This window comes from Tripterygium wilfordii, chromosome 12 (assembly GCF_013401445.1).
Source record: "Tripterygium wilfordii isolate XIE 37 chromosome 12, ASM1340144v1, whole genome shotgun sequence".
NCBI lineage: Eukaryota > Viridiplantae > Streptophyta > Magnoliopsida > Celastrales > Celastraceae > Tripterygium > Tripterygium wilfordii.
Genome location: NC_052243.1, coordinates 2,154,002 through 2,170,655, shown reverse-complemented (window position 1 = coordinate 2,170,655; position 16,654 = coordinate 2,154,002). Strand labels below are relative to the sequence as shown.

The 16,654-nt window shown below is 36.6% G+C and overlaps 4 protein-coding genes across 4 annotated transcripts; 2 read left to right on the top strand and 2 right to left on the bottom strand.

Moving 5' to 3' along the window:
• The first annotated feature begins 285 nt into the window (after window positions 1-285).
• Window positions 286-5,799, top strand: LOC120011404 (katanin p60 ATPase-containing subunit A1). Its single transcript, XM_038862513.1, has 7 exons — window positions 286-656; window positions 1,140-1,611; window positions 2,544-2,741; window positions 2,936-3,180; window positions 3,296-3,454; window positions 3,886-3,973; window positions 5,304-5,799. The coding sequence occupies exons 1-7, from the start codon at window positions 532-534 to the stop codon at window positions 5,583-5,585; spliced, it is 1,569 nt and encodes a 522-aa protein (XP_038718441.1). The 5' UTR covers window positions 286-531; the 3' UTR covers window positions 5,586-5,799.
• A 454-nt stretch (window positions 5,800-6,253) lies between these two features.
• LOC120011315 (cucumber peeling cupredoxin-like) lies at window positions 6,254-7,381 on the bottom strand. The gene is made up of 2 exons (XM_038862403.1): window positions 7,135-7,381; window positions 6,254-7,010 (listed from the first exon to the last, which is right to left on the bottom strand). The coding sequence occupies exons 1-2, from the start codon at window positions 7,316-7,318 to the stop codon at window positions 6,427-6,429; spliced, it is 768 nt and encodes a 255-aa protein (XP_038718331.1). The 5' UTR covers window positions 7,319-7,381; the 3' UTR covers window positions 6,254-6,426.
• Window positions 7,382-9,333: 1,952 nt separating this feature from the next.
• Window positions 9,334-10,673, top strand: LOC120011249. Its single transcript, XM_038862319.1, has 5 exons — window positions 9,334-9,436; window positions 9,541-9,684; window positions 9,927-10,043; window positions 10,163-10,285; window positions 10,370-10,673. Exons 1-5 carry the CDS (start codon window positions 9,334-9,336, stop codon window positions 10,621-10,623), a joined length of 741 nt encoding a protein of 246 aa, XP_038718247.1. The 3' UTR covers window positions 10,624-10,673.
• Window positions 10,674-12,993: 2,320 nt separating this feature from the next.
• Window positions 12,994-14,678, bottom strand: LOC120011248 (probable 2-oxoglutarate-dependent dioxygenase AOP1). The gene is made up of 3 exons (XM_038862317.1): window positions 14,329-14,678; window positions 13,928-14,249; window positions 12,994-13,245 (listed from the first exon to the last, which is right to left on the bottom strand). The coding sequence occupies exons 1-3, from the start codon at window positions 14,676-14,678 to the stop codon at window positions 12,994-12,996; spliced, it is 924 nt and encodes a 307-aa protein (XP_038718245.1).
• Between the last annotated feature and the right edge of the window lie 1,976 nt (window positions 14,679-16,654).

Sequence of the window (16,654 nt, the reverse complement as noted above, 5' to 3'; positions counted from 1 at the left end):
ATTCAATTATTCATTAGGCTTCCTTCCTTCCTTCCCTCCCTTTAATCATTCTTCTACCTTTGCTTTGCTGCATGCTTTGTTAAATTAGTGGGTTTTTGCTCATTTGAAATTGAAAATGGATTCGAATTGGGCCAGAGAAGGGCCCACCTCTTGATGGGTCGCTAGATCTCAAAACCCACAGAGCCCGTACAGTTGAAGGGTTGTTCAGTCATTTCAACTTTTACTACCCACCGCCACCAGCTAGGGAAACAGATATTTCGATCTTTTCTTTCGTCTTCACAATCTGCCAACGGTAAATTGAAGGGCAGTCTAGTCATTTCGTGCTCCGTTGCTCTCTCCCTTCAGCGTGTTTAATCATCGGCGTTTTCCAGGTCACTGGTTCATTCATCAATCGGATGCTTGTAGAGAGAGAAACTCACTAGTCTGAAAGAATTTGGAGGGGAGAGGTGAGAAATGAAATAATAACCTAAAGATTCTTCTTCTGTGAGATTCTCGGTGCCAGTTTTGGTTTCTTGTATAAGAAAAAACGTAATGGCTGGAGCTTCTTCGCTGGCGGGGTTGCAGGATCACTTGAAACTAGCGAGGGAGTACGCACTTGAGGGACTCTACGACACCTCAGTCATCTTCTTCGATGGCGCCATTGCCCAGATCAACAAGTAGGCTTTCTCTCTCTTTGTCTACTTACTTGTTGTGGTACGATTAGGGTTTCCTTTAATTTGTCGCAATAAGTTTTTTGAATTCGTTTCAAAATGGAAAATGAGCCATTTTTATTGTGGAAGGAGTAGATAGTCTTTCGCGATGACTGTTTAGACAAATCGTTTGAAGATTAGCGGCAGTTACACAAAACAACTACCTATAGATTTGGGATTTTATGTCCTCTTGCAGCTGATTCCACTGATCTTAGCTGTTCTTGCTGCTTCTTTGTTACAGCAGCAGTTCCCGCCCCTTCCTCCGACACACACCCACACACATTTTCTGATGAAGTTAGCTCTTTTGCAATAATTTGAATCCGTTGTGTTTGATTGCCCATATGAGGCTTTAAGTTCAGTCTTGCGACAGTTATGTTAGCAATTACTCGTCTTTCTGTTAATTGATCACAAGTAAAGGTTTCTGTTTACAATTCTGTATTTTGTTTGTAGGCATCTAAGTACACTAGATGACCCTTTAGTCCGTTCGAAGTGGACAAATGTTAAGAAAGCTATTTTGGAGGAAAATGAAGTTGTTAAGCAATTGGATGCTGAGAGAAGGGCATTTAAGGAAGCTCCCACAGGGCGGCGACCATCGTCACCCCCAATTAATGCTAAATCATCATTTGTTTTTCAACCTTTAGATGAGTATCCGACTTCTTCTGGGCCCCCAATGGATGATCCTGATGTATGGCGGCCACCGAGTCGAGATGCTACAAGTAGGAGACCTGCAAGGGCTGGTCAACCGGGGATGAGGAAATCTCCCCAAGATGGTACTTGGGCTCGTGGTGGTTCTACAAGAACTAGTACAACAGGCCGTGGTGCAAAGACTGCTGGATCAAGCCGGGCAAATTCAGGTGTTCGAGCATCAACTACTGCAAAGAAAGGGTCTGGTACTGGAAAATCTGGCAAGGGAGATTCAGCGGTAGGTTCTACTGGGGATAGAAATATTATGCAAAATTGTTTACTTTGTTTTATCTTTTCATAGAGCATACAAGTTTATCTTTAGTCGTATGAAGCCGTGGTAGTTGCACACTTATTCTTATAAACATTTTCTTTCCATGAATTTTGAGTTCTTTTTGCCGATACTATTTTTAGGATTAGCTGTAAACTTAAACTTTTGGGCCATTTTACTACTCATTTTACTGGGGCATAACTTTTTGCAAATGTGTGAAGTCAGAATTTCAGCATCTTAATTTACTGTAATTCCAATGAAATAGGAAGTCTCTTTTTTCTGGATGCTGGGTTGATGTGGAAACCATGTGTACAAATTTTCTTGAGAAATATGTAAAGTTTGTAATGCCTGATGGGTATAAAAAATTGGAATCTGGATTTTGATTGACATGTTCATGTATGTAGTGATAGGATCCAGCTTTGACCTTTTGGCCCCTTCTCAAGTAAAGTGTTGTTTTGGTTTTTCCCAGGAGCTATAGTCAAGTTTTCAGCTGCCCATGAATTAAGACATTGTTTGCAACGGCCTTCTACTTTCACATTGGATAATTTATATTTTAAAGGGTTGGGCATATTTAGCTGACATCCTATTAAGTGCCAATTAAGTAGTCTTTTGTCTGTGGATAAGTTCTAAACATAATTGTTTTAAAATATGTGTGTGAAGATGCTTTAAAAGTGAATCGTTTATACAAGGGCAAGTTTACGAGCTAGGTATGATATTGGACAAAGTTATGAGTGTGCCTGCCCAAAAAATTTCACTTATCTTGTCTGAGCTGTCTCTGTCATTGGTAGATTATGAACTGCTTTAACTTTTTTATTCTTTTAAATCTTTCTGGGATAGAACTTTAAAGAATGATATTGGGAATATGACTTGCTCTTCTCTCCTTCCTTTCATGTAATTGTTAGAATGGTGATACTGAGGATGGTAAGTCTAAAAGGGGACAATATGAAGGACCTGATCCTGACTTGGCAGAAATGCTTGAAAGGGATGTCTTGGAATCCACTCCTGGCGTAAGATGGGATGATGTTGCGGGGCTTACTGAAGCCAAAAGACTTCTGGAGGAAGCTGTTGTTCTTCCTTTGTGGATGCCTGAATATTTCCAGGTATTCTTGAATGGTGAAGCCAAAGTGCTGTACTTGAAATTTGCATTGTCAGTGAGGGAGTTAAATTTCTTCTTGTCCCTATGATCCAATCCCTCATTTCTGCATCTTCTGATGCTGTTTAAATTTCTTGTTACAGTTATAATTTTCTTGACATGCCGTTTAGATCATGATGCCTATTGCTTATCTCCTGTCAGGGAATCAGGAGACCGTGGAAAGGGGTTCTCATGTTTGGCCCCCCTGGCACTGGGAAGACACTACTGGCAAAAGCTGTGGCTACTGAGTGTGGAACAACATTTTTCAATGTTTCATCTGCCACTTTAGCTTCAAAATGGCGTGGGGAGAGTGAGCGCATGGTGCGATGCTTGTTTGATCTTGCAAGAGCATATGCACCTAGTACAATTTTTATTGATGAGATTGATTCTCTCTGCAATGCCCGGGGGTATGTGGTGTTCTATTCATATCGATTTATGAATTTCTTCATTTGCAAAGAAAATGTGACATTGTTTTGGTCCTCTTGTATGCATGTCGAATCCTAATAAATATCTGTTTTCCAGGGCTTCAGGGGAGCATGAATCATCCAGAAGGGTAAAGTCTGAACTGCTAGTTCAGGTAGATGGTGTAAGTAATACCTCCACGAATGAGGATGGTAGTCGTAAAATAGTGATGGTTTTGGCAGCTACTAACTTCCCATGGGACATAGATGAGGCTCTAAGGTTAGTCCCCTCTCATTTTTGTCTTTTCTCTACTTGATAATGTTTGTTAACTGTTTGGGTTGGTTAATATATAAATAATTACCCTCAATGTGAATGGAAATGACTATAATTGTGGTCTCATGGGTGAAAGCCAACCCTGCAAAGGAGGCGCTTTGAGCATGGGAATTCCTGCCTAAACAAAGAAATAGAAATTTTGATTAGTCTAATACCCTTGGTCATTTGCTGTCCTATTTGGAAAGAGAGGAATGAAAGTTTATTTGAAGGGAAATTGAAAAACTTATAGTGAATTTGGATTTTTCACGAGTGCCTAGGTTTTACTTCTTTTGACTTCTATGTGCTTTCAATGAATCTCTCTCTTACCTTTCTGGGAAAAAACCCCCCAATGTGCACATTGGTCGATGTTTTTTCTGATCCGGTTAAATGGAATGCAGGAGGAGACTGGAAAAGCGTATATACATTCCACTTCCAAATTTTGAGAGCCGTAAAGAGCTTATTCGTATCAATTTGAAAACTGTCGAGGTAAATTAATTGGGTAATTGATATTTTATCTGGCTGGACTGTGATAGATTTATGCCTTTTATGTTATTGAGTCATTGTCCAAAAGGTTTTATTTTTATGTTCTTTTATTGGATTATTGGATATTTGCGGTAGAGGTAATTTCTCTTGGATCACTAGCAACTTCTTAACTAAAGTCATGTACTAAGGTTTTTGTAGACTGATTGCCCAATTAGAGAAGTTACAAAGAATATGGATATATTGGACATAGGGAAGACGAATTGTATTGTTTGTGTAACCAATACCTTCATAGTTTCTTTGACTAAAAATGGTGTGATTGAGAGGGCTACAAATTGCAATGAGCTACCTGAACATTTTTCATTGTGACTATCTACTTGTTTGTTGGAAGATATGTTGAAATTAGAACGCAGTGGAGTCCCTTTTGCTCTGCATTGCAATCTGATTCCTTTAAGTTCCTCTATATGTATGCGGCCTAGTTGGTAGCCAACTTCCTACATTTACGCAATGGGCAAAGTTCGATCTCCCCCACCCTCAAAAAGATAAGAATATAACCCCACGACTTTTCTAGGGAAAAAAAAAAGGGAAAAGAAATACTCTATATGTGAGAATAATACCACTGTGCTACGAGTTATAGCAATGAGGTGTTTTGAAAGTTTTGATCTTTTCCCATGCATGTGAACTGTGTAACAACTCCTTAGGTAAAGAAATATTTGGACCATCACCACACCTGGGAGCTGGTGAGCATTTATGTGGACTGAAATCCATCTCTGTTTGCAACTTTGCAAAATTGATTCCATACATAGTCTATGAGTACAAAAAATCGAGCCTCAATTTGCGTAATGAGTTTGTACAAGATGGAAACCATGGTCAACTTCATTATGTTAGTACTTAGTAGTACCAGGAAACTTCTGGTACTGAAGTTTATGATAATGCTTTTGGTGATATTTTTATGTACAACCTCCTCACTTATCACTTCTTGATCTTATAATTATAGTTCCGTGCCTACCTATGTTCATATTACATTATATTGTTTGAGCATACAACTTATATTATTCTATAATATAAATAGTTTACATGCTTGCTAAAAGAAGATCGTGAATTTAGTAGGCTTTAGCTTTTTCTCTACTGGCAATAACATCCTAAAATATGTTTTGTATTTCTCTCATCATTTTTTGAAATTCACAGAGTTTTCATCGTGCTACCCCTACTGCTACTGCAGTTATTTTCTTCACTGTGTATTTCATTATGTCTTAGAATTTCTTGAAGCGAATTGCTGGTTTGCTCAGATGATTAGTTTAATACATTTACTCACCAAGTAACTGTACAACATCAGGTGTCTGCTGATGTGGATATTGACGAAGTGGCACGCCGAACAGACGGATATAGTGGAGATGATCTGACCAACGTTTGTCGAGATGCTTCTTTAAATGGCATGAGAAGAAAGATTGCTGGGAAGACTCGCGATGAGATAAAGAACATGCCCAAGGATGAGATTTCGAATGACCCAGTGGCAATGTGTGATTTTGAAGAAGCGTTGATAAAGGTCCAGCGAAGCGTTTCTCAAGCTGATATTGAAAAGCATGAGAAATGGTTCACAGAATTTGGATCTGCTTAGATTATTTGTGCAAGGTTTCCCCGTGTGTTTAAGGCGTGATTCTATCATCCTTACATTATTCTCGTATTTGTGACATCAACTGTGGTGTAAGTAATTTCGTATGAGCTATCAGATAATTAGCTTGTACTTGCCTGCAATGTAGGATATTATGAACAATTTCAGTTGAATATTTGTTGGATGAATGGTTTTAATTCATATTATTATTCTTATCCAACTTTTCTTCTTGTCGTCGTAAGGTGTTCATTGGGCTGGTTTCTGGCTTATCGGTTGGGGTTAGATCTGTTCCTGCAAATTTTAAGAGGTAATTACGTAAATGGTAATGTTAAAATCAATTGAAATAATCAAAAAATGTCGATAACTGATCGATCAATGTCGATAACTGATCGATGGGTCGGTTAAATTCATGTCGAAAAAAAAATCGACTATTTACACTCGTGAAGACTCTATTGGATCGTCCAGATCTTAATGCCACAAATATATGGTAAGACTTTACAATATGACGAGCTGGAGGAGGAAAATGATGAAGTTGAATCAGTGAGACAAAGGATCTTGAAGCTTCATCCCACATAGTAAAAAAAAAACACGAGAAGTAAAGGGAAACATGCTTTAAAAGGATAAAGAAACTTCTATAAAAGGAATTTATGTCAAAAAACACGTACAAAATCTTTATTTATCAATCTCACGAATATTACACTGTCTAATGAAAGTTGTGCTACACAGCTCAAAATAAATAATAATAAAAAACTCAATTAAAGACTAAATTTATTATATCACATCAATGAAAATAGTACCAATTAAATGACTATAATAGAATGCTCTCTGTCTCTCTCTCTCTCTGTATCTAAAATATGAATCCAAATCCAACGGCAATAATAGACAAACAGGACACCAAAATACTAGCCAAAGCAGTGGATGTGGATGATGAGGAATCTGGAGAAGGGGCAATTGGGCTGGGCCCAGGGGCCGTGGGGCCCATTGTTGTATCAGGAGGGCAATCAGCCGGTGAAGGGGCACCACTAGGAGTGGAGGATGAGGGAGTTGGAGGAGGAGGGGTAATTGGGCTCGTATCAGGAGGGCAATATTCAGCCGGTGAAGGGGCACCACCAGGAGTAGGGGATGATGAGGAATCTGGAGGAGAAGGGGTAATTGGGCTGGGCCCATTGGCCGTGGGGCCCATTGTTGTATCCGGTGAAGGGGCACCACCAGGAGTGGGGGAGGATGAGACGGCGGTAATCTTAAGCTTCTGGCCGAATTGGCAGTGCTGACTGAAGGTGCAGATGTAGTAATGGTCCCCGGCAGAGGTGATGGTAATGTTTGCAGGAGCGGTTGTGATGGTGTTTCCGATTGGGTTTGCTGCAGTGCATCCATCGTAGGATGCTTTTGGTACTTGTAGCACATCATGATCGCCCGCACCAAAGTTGAAAGCTGATCATAGCCGTACAAATTTTGTTTCAGATTATTTTATATATAATAAAAAAAAACAACAATGAAGAAGAATATAATAAGCTACAGCCTACAGCTACAGAGAAGTAAAGGAAAAAAGGCTTACTTAGGATGTCGCCAACCCTGAATGTCTTGGAAGCAGCCCAAGTATCGTATGCTCCGGCACCGCTTTGTGGAATGGTCCATCCCATGCTATCTCCCACCACATGCACCGTTTGAGCCGCCACACATTGCATCAAAACCACCGAGACAAAGCTAACAACAACCGCCACATTCACAAATCTTGCCATCTCTCTTAATATTCAACACTGTACTAGTTGTAATATTTTATTGCTTTCAATTTGTTTTATTTATGTTATGGATGCAAAGAGTGCATGTATATATAGAGTACTTGAGGAAGCTGGCCGGGATGCATAGTCTTGGAGGGTTTGGAGTCTTAACCAGCTTGACGCGGCAAAAGGAGAGAGGACTAGACTGGACACCGTCGTAGAGGGTTTGCGCGGATGGCGGTCTACTTTGTTCATGAATCCACCTTCTACGAACTATTCAATATTTTCAAAGTCAACTATAGAGGACACCCCCCCCCCCAAATTACAACTTTCGAGGCAACTTAATGACTCTCTCCTCTCCTGTTTTGCTTGAAATAATGGCATCGCAAGTTGGTTATTTCAATTGGGCTTGACTCATTCTTTATTGAGCCCTTTACGTGGGTGGAAGGCCCAATGTTTGGTGCGTTTCCACCTTCCAAATGCACCGTTTTTTCTTCACCGAGCGGTGCATTATAACATCACCACAATGAGTTCGAAGTTGCATGAAACTGCTTCCACTCTTGACAAAACATGATTGACCGCATTTTCAATATAAAAACACGACTTTTTTTCTCTAATTTTGTCCTTAATTATTTTATTATTGCGTATATATTTTTATAAAAATAAATTTATCAAAAAGTCATTGATTTCAATTCCAATTTTATCCTCATCTCATCACAATATCTTTAGTGACACGCAAAACACTTTTTGTCACTACAACTCATTTCACCTCACCACAGTTTCAGAACTCGCCTCATCTCACAACATCAAGTTACGTAGATCAGTTCGAGTGTTTACTTGGAAATTTGCGTCCAAACGTCCAGAAGACAAGACTTCTGTCATAAATGCAACACAACATTTTGAAGCTTTCGTTCTAAAATTCCCATTTCTTTGAATTTTGGGGCATGAATTTTGTATGGTTATTATAAACTTGAGTTGCTCACAAATGTTGAGGAACCTTCATTGCTCTGACTATTCTCAATGCTTGCACTTCCAATTTCTTGATCAATGCAACATGAATGACTTTACATGGTGGTGATATTTAATTTGTCTCAATCATAGTGTGTACCACTAGACTTGTTGAACATATTTATATGGACCAAATAGCAAAAGTTGATGCCAAAATGTGATTGATAATATGATTTCAATAATGTTTTTTGCTTTATTTTTTTGAAATTTACAAGACTATGGTACACTGCTGAATATTTGAAAAAAAAAAAAAAAAAACATCACCAACTTCTTTACAATCAACTATTAATTTAAGAATCAAAGGACCTGAATATATGTACATGAATGTGTTACAGTAAATAATCACGCTTGGTCGACCTGTTAATCGACAGATGGATAGAACTTAGGAGGAATTTCAATTTTTTTAGGGCGTTTGATTGTCAAATTTGAAAACTAAAGGGGTCAATTGATAAATTTGCTTAAAACTTATAAAATGGTGTCACTCCAATTTACCCATTTACTTATCATTTTTGATAGTTTAGAAAGAGTTTGTTATTAACCATTTGGGCAATAGCCTAGAATCCGTATTCTCTTATATTTTTGTCTTTTGTATATTTGATGAAGACGGTAATAATTAATTAACAACATTTTCATTTAGGGTTTTCCACCACCACTTGTGTGTTATTTCTCATTTGTGCCTAAACCAAGTCAAAACAAACGCTAATTATTTTTTTTTCTTGCTGTCGATCCATTGCTTCTCTCGCCCTTATAATTACAAATCTATAACCATAAAAACAAAAGTTTTTCTTTGTCCTCTAGTTTCCCAAGAACAAAAAAAATAAATATTCTTTTAACAAGGTAACCGTGTGTGCATCGATTCCGCCCGCGTAATTAATCGGGACAAAAACGGTATGAGAAAATAATCAAGAAAAGGCCAAAATCATCTTCTGTGATCCCAATGACCATGTTTTTATTACCTCCTTATTAGTTGTCTCCTCAACAAAGCTTGCTGTCCTTTCTGCTCCTCCTCCTACCTTAATTTCTTAACAATGTTGATCAATTCTATCGCTCTGCTTTCTGCAGCCTCTCCATTGATCCTCTTCATCACCTTCGTTACCTGCATTTCAACAACCACTCCAGCCCAACCTTTAGGTAACATATACATACATATATATATAGAAATTCTTAATTACCCATAAATATATATATTAACCTAGCTTTGTGTTCTTTCTTATCATTTTTTTCTGTATATGTAGAAATTTGTGCGACGTTTAACTGCGGACAAGGAACATGCAAGGCTTCAGAGTCTAAAATAGAGGGTTTTTATTGCGAGTGTTATCCTGGTTGGAGAAGTGTACAAGTTGGTCCTTTCTCCTGGCCCGCCTGCGTTCTTCCTAATTGTGAGTCTTCTCTCTTTCTTTTCTAAATGATAAAAGATCTCAGCACTTCATATTTCAGTTATCCAAACTGCTGAGTTGGACATCCAATTGCTGAGTTAGACGAACTTTTGTGATAACTTGAATACCAATTGTTGAGATTCCTATCATAATTGTTTTTTTTTTTAGTCTTAATTCTTTCATAGCACTAGATTTTTTTTTTCTGTAGTACTAATGAATTAATTGGTGTATGATGTTTTGTGTAGGCAGCCTTGATTTTAAATGTGGATCTCTAGCACCAATACCTTCTCCTTTTCCTTCTCCTTCTCCAGCTCCTACTCCTGCTTCTGCTTTTCCTCTGCCGATATCAGATTTATTTAGCCGTAAGCATGACCTAAGTTTTGTAGATTAATCTTTCAATGATCCAGTTTTGGATTAATTACTTATTACCCAAAATTTATATTTATTTATTTATATTTTCTTGTTAAAAACAATTTGGCAGCTTGTGGTATTATGTGGTGTGGAGATGGAAAATGTTTGGCCAATGGAACTGGCCACAGTTGCCAATGCTACAAAGGCGCGGACAATTTGTTCAGTTTGCCGGAATTACCTTGTTTTAGACCATGTAAGACAAATCTTTTTAGGTTTTAAGGTCAATGAAATTTATAGATTCTGATAAAATTGATTTATTTTTACTCTCATCTATCAGGTTATTTGGGATCAGATTGTATCGGTATTGGTTTCGACGAACCACCGAAATCACCAGTACTGCATCCACCACCATCACCTTATAATTTGCCGCTGCAGCCACCGCCGCCGGCAGATTATTTACAACAGCCACCACCACCTACTTTTGACAACAATTCAAGTGAAACATCGAATTGCTCCAAGAACATTGGGGGACTCACCAGGATAGTACTAGTAGTAGTAGTAATGGTAGCAACCCTGTTAATGTTTCTGTAGAGAAATGTCACGTACAATAAGCTTATATATTACAGTATTTCTTGTGGTTCTATCTGTGAATGCTTTTACATATTTGCACAGGCTGGATTGTTATTTCTAAATTTCCTCTTTGTGTTTTTCACTTTCCAGAATATTGATTTGATTTAAATTTACACTGTTTCTAAACAATCCATATGACTAAGAGATTAATGCTAATGCAATATATGTTATACATTTTATATATTATCTCCCAACATTTTTGTGTTGTATATTATATATGAACTTCTATTTATTTTACTATTCAGTGATGGGAATCAATGAGAAATCCTAACCACCTGTACTTATGGGTCTGATGATCCGAGTTTGGGATTCATATTGGATGTCTAAAGGTAAACTTGTATGATGTGGATTACTAAAAAAATCAATTAAAAGTTGATTGCCTCGAAGAGAAGTATACGAAGAGTGCAATTGTTAGTGTCAGATTCATCGTCCCCACTCGAAGAAATTATTCAGAGAAACCGATATAGAGTTGCAGGTGGTTGCAGAGCCACTATATCCATATTGCCTTCTTATCTGGCAATCTCGTCTACTGTTATTAACTCATTATCGATGTGGGAGTTTTAATTAATTAACTTTAAGTTATGATGGCTAATTTTCACCACCAATTCCAATGCTTCCTCCCTAACTCTAATACGACTGTTATCATTATATTCTCCCTTCATATCCGGGGCAAAAGCAGGTCGGTTCTCTTGTCTCACAAAAAGACAAATCTAGTTGTCTTCGTCTATTTTCATTTCTGTTTGATATTTCTCCTCTTTGTAAGGAATGGCAGCAGTGAAAAATTGCACATCAGAAGGAGAATTTATGAAGAAAATTAAGGGTTTGTTTGATATATTTTTATTTCTTGTTTTTTGTTTTAATTTTCAAAAAATAGAAAATAAAAACAAAAAATATTTTTTGTTTATATTTACTGTTTTGGTTTTTATGAAAACCACAAACAGATTTTCAAAATTTTTGAAAACAAGAAAAAAAATGTTTTTAAAAGTTTTGGAAACGGAACTAGTTACACTTACTATATATTACACTTTCTTTAAGATTTTAGATTGTAAATTGCATAAAGATATGAAGACAATGATCAAATATACTTTGGGTTATTATTTTATTTCTTATCTTTTTTTCTTTCTACTGATGTTTTCAATGGTGAATTACGTTGCAATAGGCACGACAAATGTTGCAGTTATGAAAAATATAGTGGTGTGGATATATTCCATTATTATGAAAATAAAAGCATAAACACACAATTTTTGTTTTCAGTTTTATGCTTTCAATTTTTGTTTTCAGTTTTATGTTCAACCAAACAAGTTTCAATTTTATGTTTTACGTTTTATGTTTTTGTTTTTTATTTTTGTTTTCAAAATTTTTGGAAGTGATACCAAACACAACCTAAGCATTTGTATTATTGATCACTAGCCGACTTTGACATTGTTATGATCACTTGCATTAAGAAATCTATTAAGAGAGCAGTAATGATAGGGATCTCAATAGCGGATAATATCAGTATATCACAATTATTCTAAATGTTGAGTTGCACACACAAAATTTCATGTGCATCATGTAGAGCTCAAGAATTCACTTGAATCTTATGCATTCAACTCGACAGTTGGAATAATTGAGATATCAACTGCTGTGATATTTATCATTTTCGTTAAGAGAGGCGGACACCTTGAGCGATGAAAGTGCTTTATTGAAATACTTGGCCTTTGTTCAGAGGTACTCGGTCCAACTAATTGGGGGATAGAGAGGAGGTTGACTTGGGCCTACTAGTTTTGATAAGGGTGAGATTTGGACACTATTTGGGGGCCCATAATGATTAGCCACCGACAAACTAACCCCAATGAACCCAATAAACCAACCTCTTGTCCAAGAGAATTCCAATTCATTTATCCTCATGTACGAGCATTTTTTTTTAATACAGGACAACTCGAGACCTTTATGAGATATCATATATATTAGTGTCATCTGAGCTACTCGTGATTCTTCATTATAAGAACACTTGTTGTTTGATAGAGATGATATATAAATCATCAAAAAGTGTTATTTGAGTAGGTAGAATAAAAAATATATTAAGAGATTATGATGTTAATAGCATAAACTTTTGGAGTAGTAATAAATAATTGGAGCCCCTTTTTTGATCAAGCACCAAAGACTTAAAACAGTTAATTTACATGAGCAAATATATTATTACATGCACCAACATTGAACTAGTGTACCTTAAACACAACACATAGAAATTAAACCACATGCATGCTCACACTTGCATCAATCGTATTGCAATAAAATAACATAAAATTAATACACAGACAACATAGATATTAGATAGTTTCCTTCAAATTACAAATCTGAAACACCATAGTAGTCTTTGATGAAGCATTTTGGTTGGGTAGTCTGCTCCGATTGAGTCCTACGTAGGTAGTCGGAATGATTGAATGGCTTATACTTCAAGGGATGTTCTTCATCTTGTAATTCTTCGGGTACTTGTATTATCCCATCAATCGCAGTAAATAGTCCAAGAGAGTACCTACGTTCATTCTTCCTCATCACCACTTGATGATTACAGGGCGCTATTCGATCGTTACTCCATGCCTGAAATTTTTTTGACTGGTTAGTTGGAATCCTTAGAACCTCTTGGTTAGGGTTCCATGTATGATATTTTCAACAAAACGATAAAAAAAAAGATGTAAAACACTTTAAAAATTACTTTGGAGTGTGCTCATCATTTGTGTAACCACTTGATGATAGTCTAATTGGTTATTTATTTGGACATAGGGAGTAAATAATCTCACCCAATGTCAGGAGTTTGATTCTAAACTGGCACAACTTTATCCAAGAGATTTGAGTTGGGCCTCATCCCAATTAACCTGTCGGACGGGTTTGCGAGTGCCTAACCTGGCTCGAGTTTGGGATTAGTGAGCTGTCCAAAGGGTATGACTACTGAGTTATTCTTGCAGTTATATCCAAGTGATCTACGCAAGGTCTCGGCCCAACTAATATGTTAGGCGAGTTTGTGCATGCCTAGCTTTGACCGAGTTTGGGCTTAGTGGGTTGTCCACAAGGCACAACTATTGAGTTGTTCTTTCAACTATATCTAAGTGATTTGCACTGAGTCTCGGCCCAACTAACCTGTCGGGCGAGTTTGTGCGTGCTAGCTTGGCTTGAGTTTGGGCCTAGTGGGCTATCCGAAAGGCACGACTCATGAGTTATTCTCGGTCATAAACAAAATGTTTATCACTTGCTCTAGGAGGAGAAATTAGTTGCGAGTAATTACCATGAGGGCATCTCCCGCCAAGACCAAGAACGATGAAGGCGAGAGCTTAACATCAACCCACTCGCCATCCTTAGTTTTTGCCTGCAAACCATCGACCTGGTTTTGATAAAGTATGGTCATGAAACTCTTGTCCGTGTGAGGCTTCACTCCCACATCCGACTCATCCTCTTGAGGGACCCTATATCCGAAAAACCGGAGTTGGTAGTCGATTGATCTCACGTAATTTTCGACAAATCTCTCAACACCATAGCTCTCAAACAACATTCTTATCACCGTTTCATTCAATTCAGCTATATTCTTCGAAACCGAGAGAACGCTTTGGCTAATTCATGCAAGAAAAAGACACATTAGCGAAAGATAGACTGCGTCAGAGATAAGATAACAATCAAATTGTAACGTACCGGAACTGATTGTTTCCGGAAGGCCACATGAGTTGTGTGAAACTTTGAATTGCCTCCATTGCTGTCGGATTTCTTATGGATAGAGATTCATAAAGTGGAAGGTAGTTGTATTGTCCCATGTAACCATCATAAGGCTTGTTTCCAGTGTTCTTGATTTTGATCTCTATTGGAAGATCAAACATTTCTTGCACTATTGGGAAAAGAGTGCTGTGAATCTCTCTTCCAACTTTGTCGAAGTTTGCCACAAAAAAACCACAATCTTCGAACGCACGCCGGACTTTTTCGCGTGCCGAGACCCATTGGCTTGTTCCAGGCTTCAGGTTTTCCATGGAAAAATCAATCACAGCCATCTTTTGGAAGCTCATTTTGTCAGGAAATATTTGTGTAAATTTTCTTCAAGAACTGTGTAAATTTTCTTTTATTATACATATATATATGTATAGTTTTCCAGTAGATTGATTGGAGAAAGGACATCAATAACAACAATGTATAATAAGGATCTAGTAAATCGCTGGTCCATGATATCTTTTGATAACGGCTTCGTACCAACCTGAAGAAATTAAGTATATTTTTTGCTGTCATAATAATACTGTCATAATCAACATTACTAATAAATTTTATTAATTAAACTATACAAAAATTGCAGTATTTCAAAACAATAAAAGAAAAAATTCATTAGTTCTTTATATGTCATTGTTCTCCATATGTATTTATAAGCTATTTAAACAATTGCAAGACATCTTCATAGAACAATTATGATATTGTTCTTATTAAAAGGCGTCTCAATTGTGTTTAAGTTAAGCCATGCTTATTATAAATCACATAGTTAACTCTTATGTAACTGAATAACTGATCATGCGGAATCCTAAGATTCTAACAATATTATTGACGAGGATCTACTAAATCCTTCGTATGGACATAATTAATATTGGGATTAATAAGAACAATTTATGTTTTTTTTTTTCACATTTTTCTTAGATTTTATGTTGAAGTGCTGGTCCCCAACGTTTACAAAATTACTAATTACTAATTAAATGACCCAATCACATTGTTGATTGTGGTCCTAGAGATCTTTATACATGTCACATATATATGTGTGTGTGTGTGTGTGGTCCTTGTGTTTTAAGCAAAATATTTGCTAGAAAATAACATGTTAACAATGACAGAATTAATTAACATTGTAGTGAATATATTTAAATATGGTGGTCCTAGATTTTTAGTAATCCAGGTAGTTGTGTAGTGGCCTTTCATAAGGTATGTCTGTGTGGTCCTTAATTTTATTTCAAACTATATATATATTTTTCGGAACAATATATAGGAGGTCCAATATTGATGATTGAAGGGTGACATCAAAATTATTTCTTTTAAATAATTACAAACACTAGAACATAACTATGTATAAGTATATGGGGATCTCACATGTGGTCCTTAATTACATTTGATTAGTATTTTGACATCAAAATTATTTCTTTTAAATAATTACAAACACTAGAACATAACTATGGGGATGTCACATGTGGTCCTTAATTACATTTGATTAGTATTTTATTATTTTTTTTCAATAGGTGGGAGGTTTGAACTTTGAACCTAGGTCACTGAGTGTTGGGATGAGGAACTTTCCGTTGATTAATAATTCTATTTATTATTTTGGTAGGTTGACTGATATATGGTGTATGGCAAGGCTAGATTATGTAAGATACAATAAAAATGATCAATTGAACGTCACAAGATAAATAATTTCAAGTGTATTGTCAATAAGCCAACTTATATATTCTCATACCAACGAGAGATGGCTTGGTTGGTAATCGATTGGGTTAGACATATGTGCGTCAAATGTTTGATTTCAATGAGAAACATATTTTTCAACAGTATTTAAAAAAAAAAAAAAACTTAATGATATATATTCTCATATTGGCTCCATATTGCTCTTAAGGGCGTAATAAGCATTCAATAAATCAGTAAACTACTTGGGTGATAATTGAGTGGAGAGTTCGATTCCCACTAGAAGCATTGTGGTCATGAGTTGCACTTTGACCCAGTTTACCCTGTCATTAGGTGAGAAATTTATGTGCACAGGACCCAACGACTCGAATTTAGACCCATATCGAAAGTTCAAAATTTAGTTATCGATTAAAAAAAAAGAGCAACCAATAATTTTTTGACTTGTTTATAATCTAAATTTCAACACTTGGAGTCTCCTCTCAAGCTAATAATAGTGTGCAATCACCCAGATATTATTATCTCTAAACAAAAAGTTGTTCCTCTCTTTTTTTCAGAAGGTTTTGGTGCATTTTAGGAGAAACGAAGAAAGAGAGAAGAAATGAAA

What these genes read in the sequence shown, in the direction of transcription:
- LOC120011404 (XM_038862513.1), top strand. Translation starts at nt 532, where the DNA reads ATGGCTGGAGCTTCTTCGCTGGCGGGGTTGCAGGATCACTTGAAACTA. An exon ending in GGATGCCTGAATATTTCCAG is followed by an intron (nt 2,742 to 2,935) that starts GTATTCTTGAAT and finishes ATCTCCTGTCAG; the next exon opens with GGAATCAGGAGACCGTGGAA. An exon ending in TCTCTCTGCAATGCCCGGGG is followed by an intron (nt 3,181 to 3,295) that starts GTATGTGGTGTT and finishes TCTGTTTTCCAG; the next exon opens with GGCTTCAGGGGAGCATGAAT.
- LOC120011315 (XM_038862403.1), bottom strand. Translation starts at nt 7,318, where the DNA reads ATGGCAAGATTTGTGAATGTGGCGGTTGTTGTTAGCTTTGTCTCGGTG. An exon ending in CAGGGTTGGCGACATCCTAA is followed by an intron (nt 7,011 to 7,134) that starts GTAAGCCTTTTT and finishes GGCTATGATCAG; the next exon opens with CTTTCAACTTTGGTGCGGGC.
- LOC120011249 (XM_038862319.1), top strand. Translation starts at nt 9,334, where the DNA reads ATGTTGATCAATTCTATCGCTCTGCTTTCTGCAGCCTCTCCATTGATC. An exon ending in CACTCCAGCCCAACCTTTAG is followed by an intron (nt 9,437 to 9,540) that starts GTAACATATACA and finishes CTGTATATGTAG; the next exon opens with AAATTTGTGCGACGTTTAAC. An exon ending in GATATCAGATTTATTTAGCC is followed by an intron (nt 10,044 to 10,162) that starts GTAAGCATGACC and finishes ACAATTTGGCAG; the next exon opens with CTTGTGGTATTATGTGGTGT.
- LOC120011248 (XM_038862317.1), bottom strand. Translation starts at nt 14,678, where the DNA reads ATGGCTGTGATTGATTTTTCCATGGAAAACCTGAAGCCTGGAACAAGC. An exon ending in TCCGGAAACAATCAGTTCCG is followed by an intron (nt 14,250 to 14,328) that starts GTACGTTACAAT and finishes TGCATGAATTAG; the next exon opens with CCAAAGCGTTCTCTCGGTTT. An exon ending in TGGCGGGAGATGCCCTCATG is followed by an intron (nt 13,246 to 13,927) that starts GTAATTACTCGC and finishes AAAAAATTTCAG; the next exon opens with GCATGGAGTAACGATCGAAT.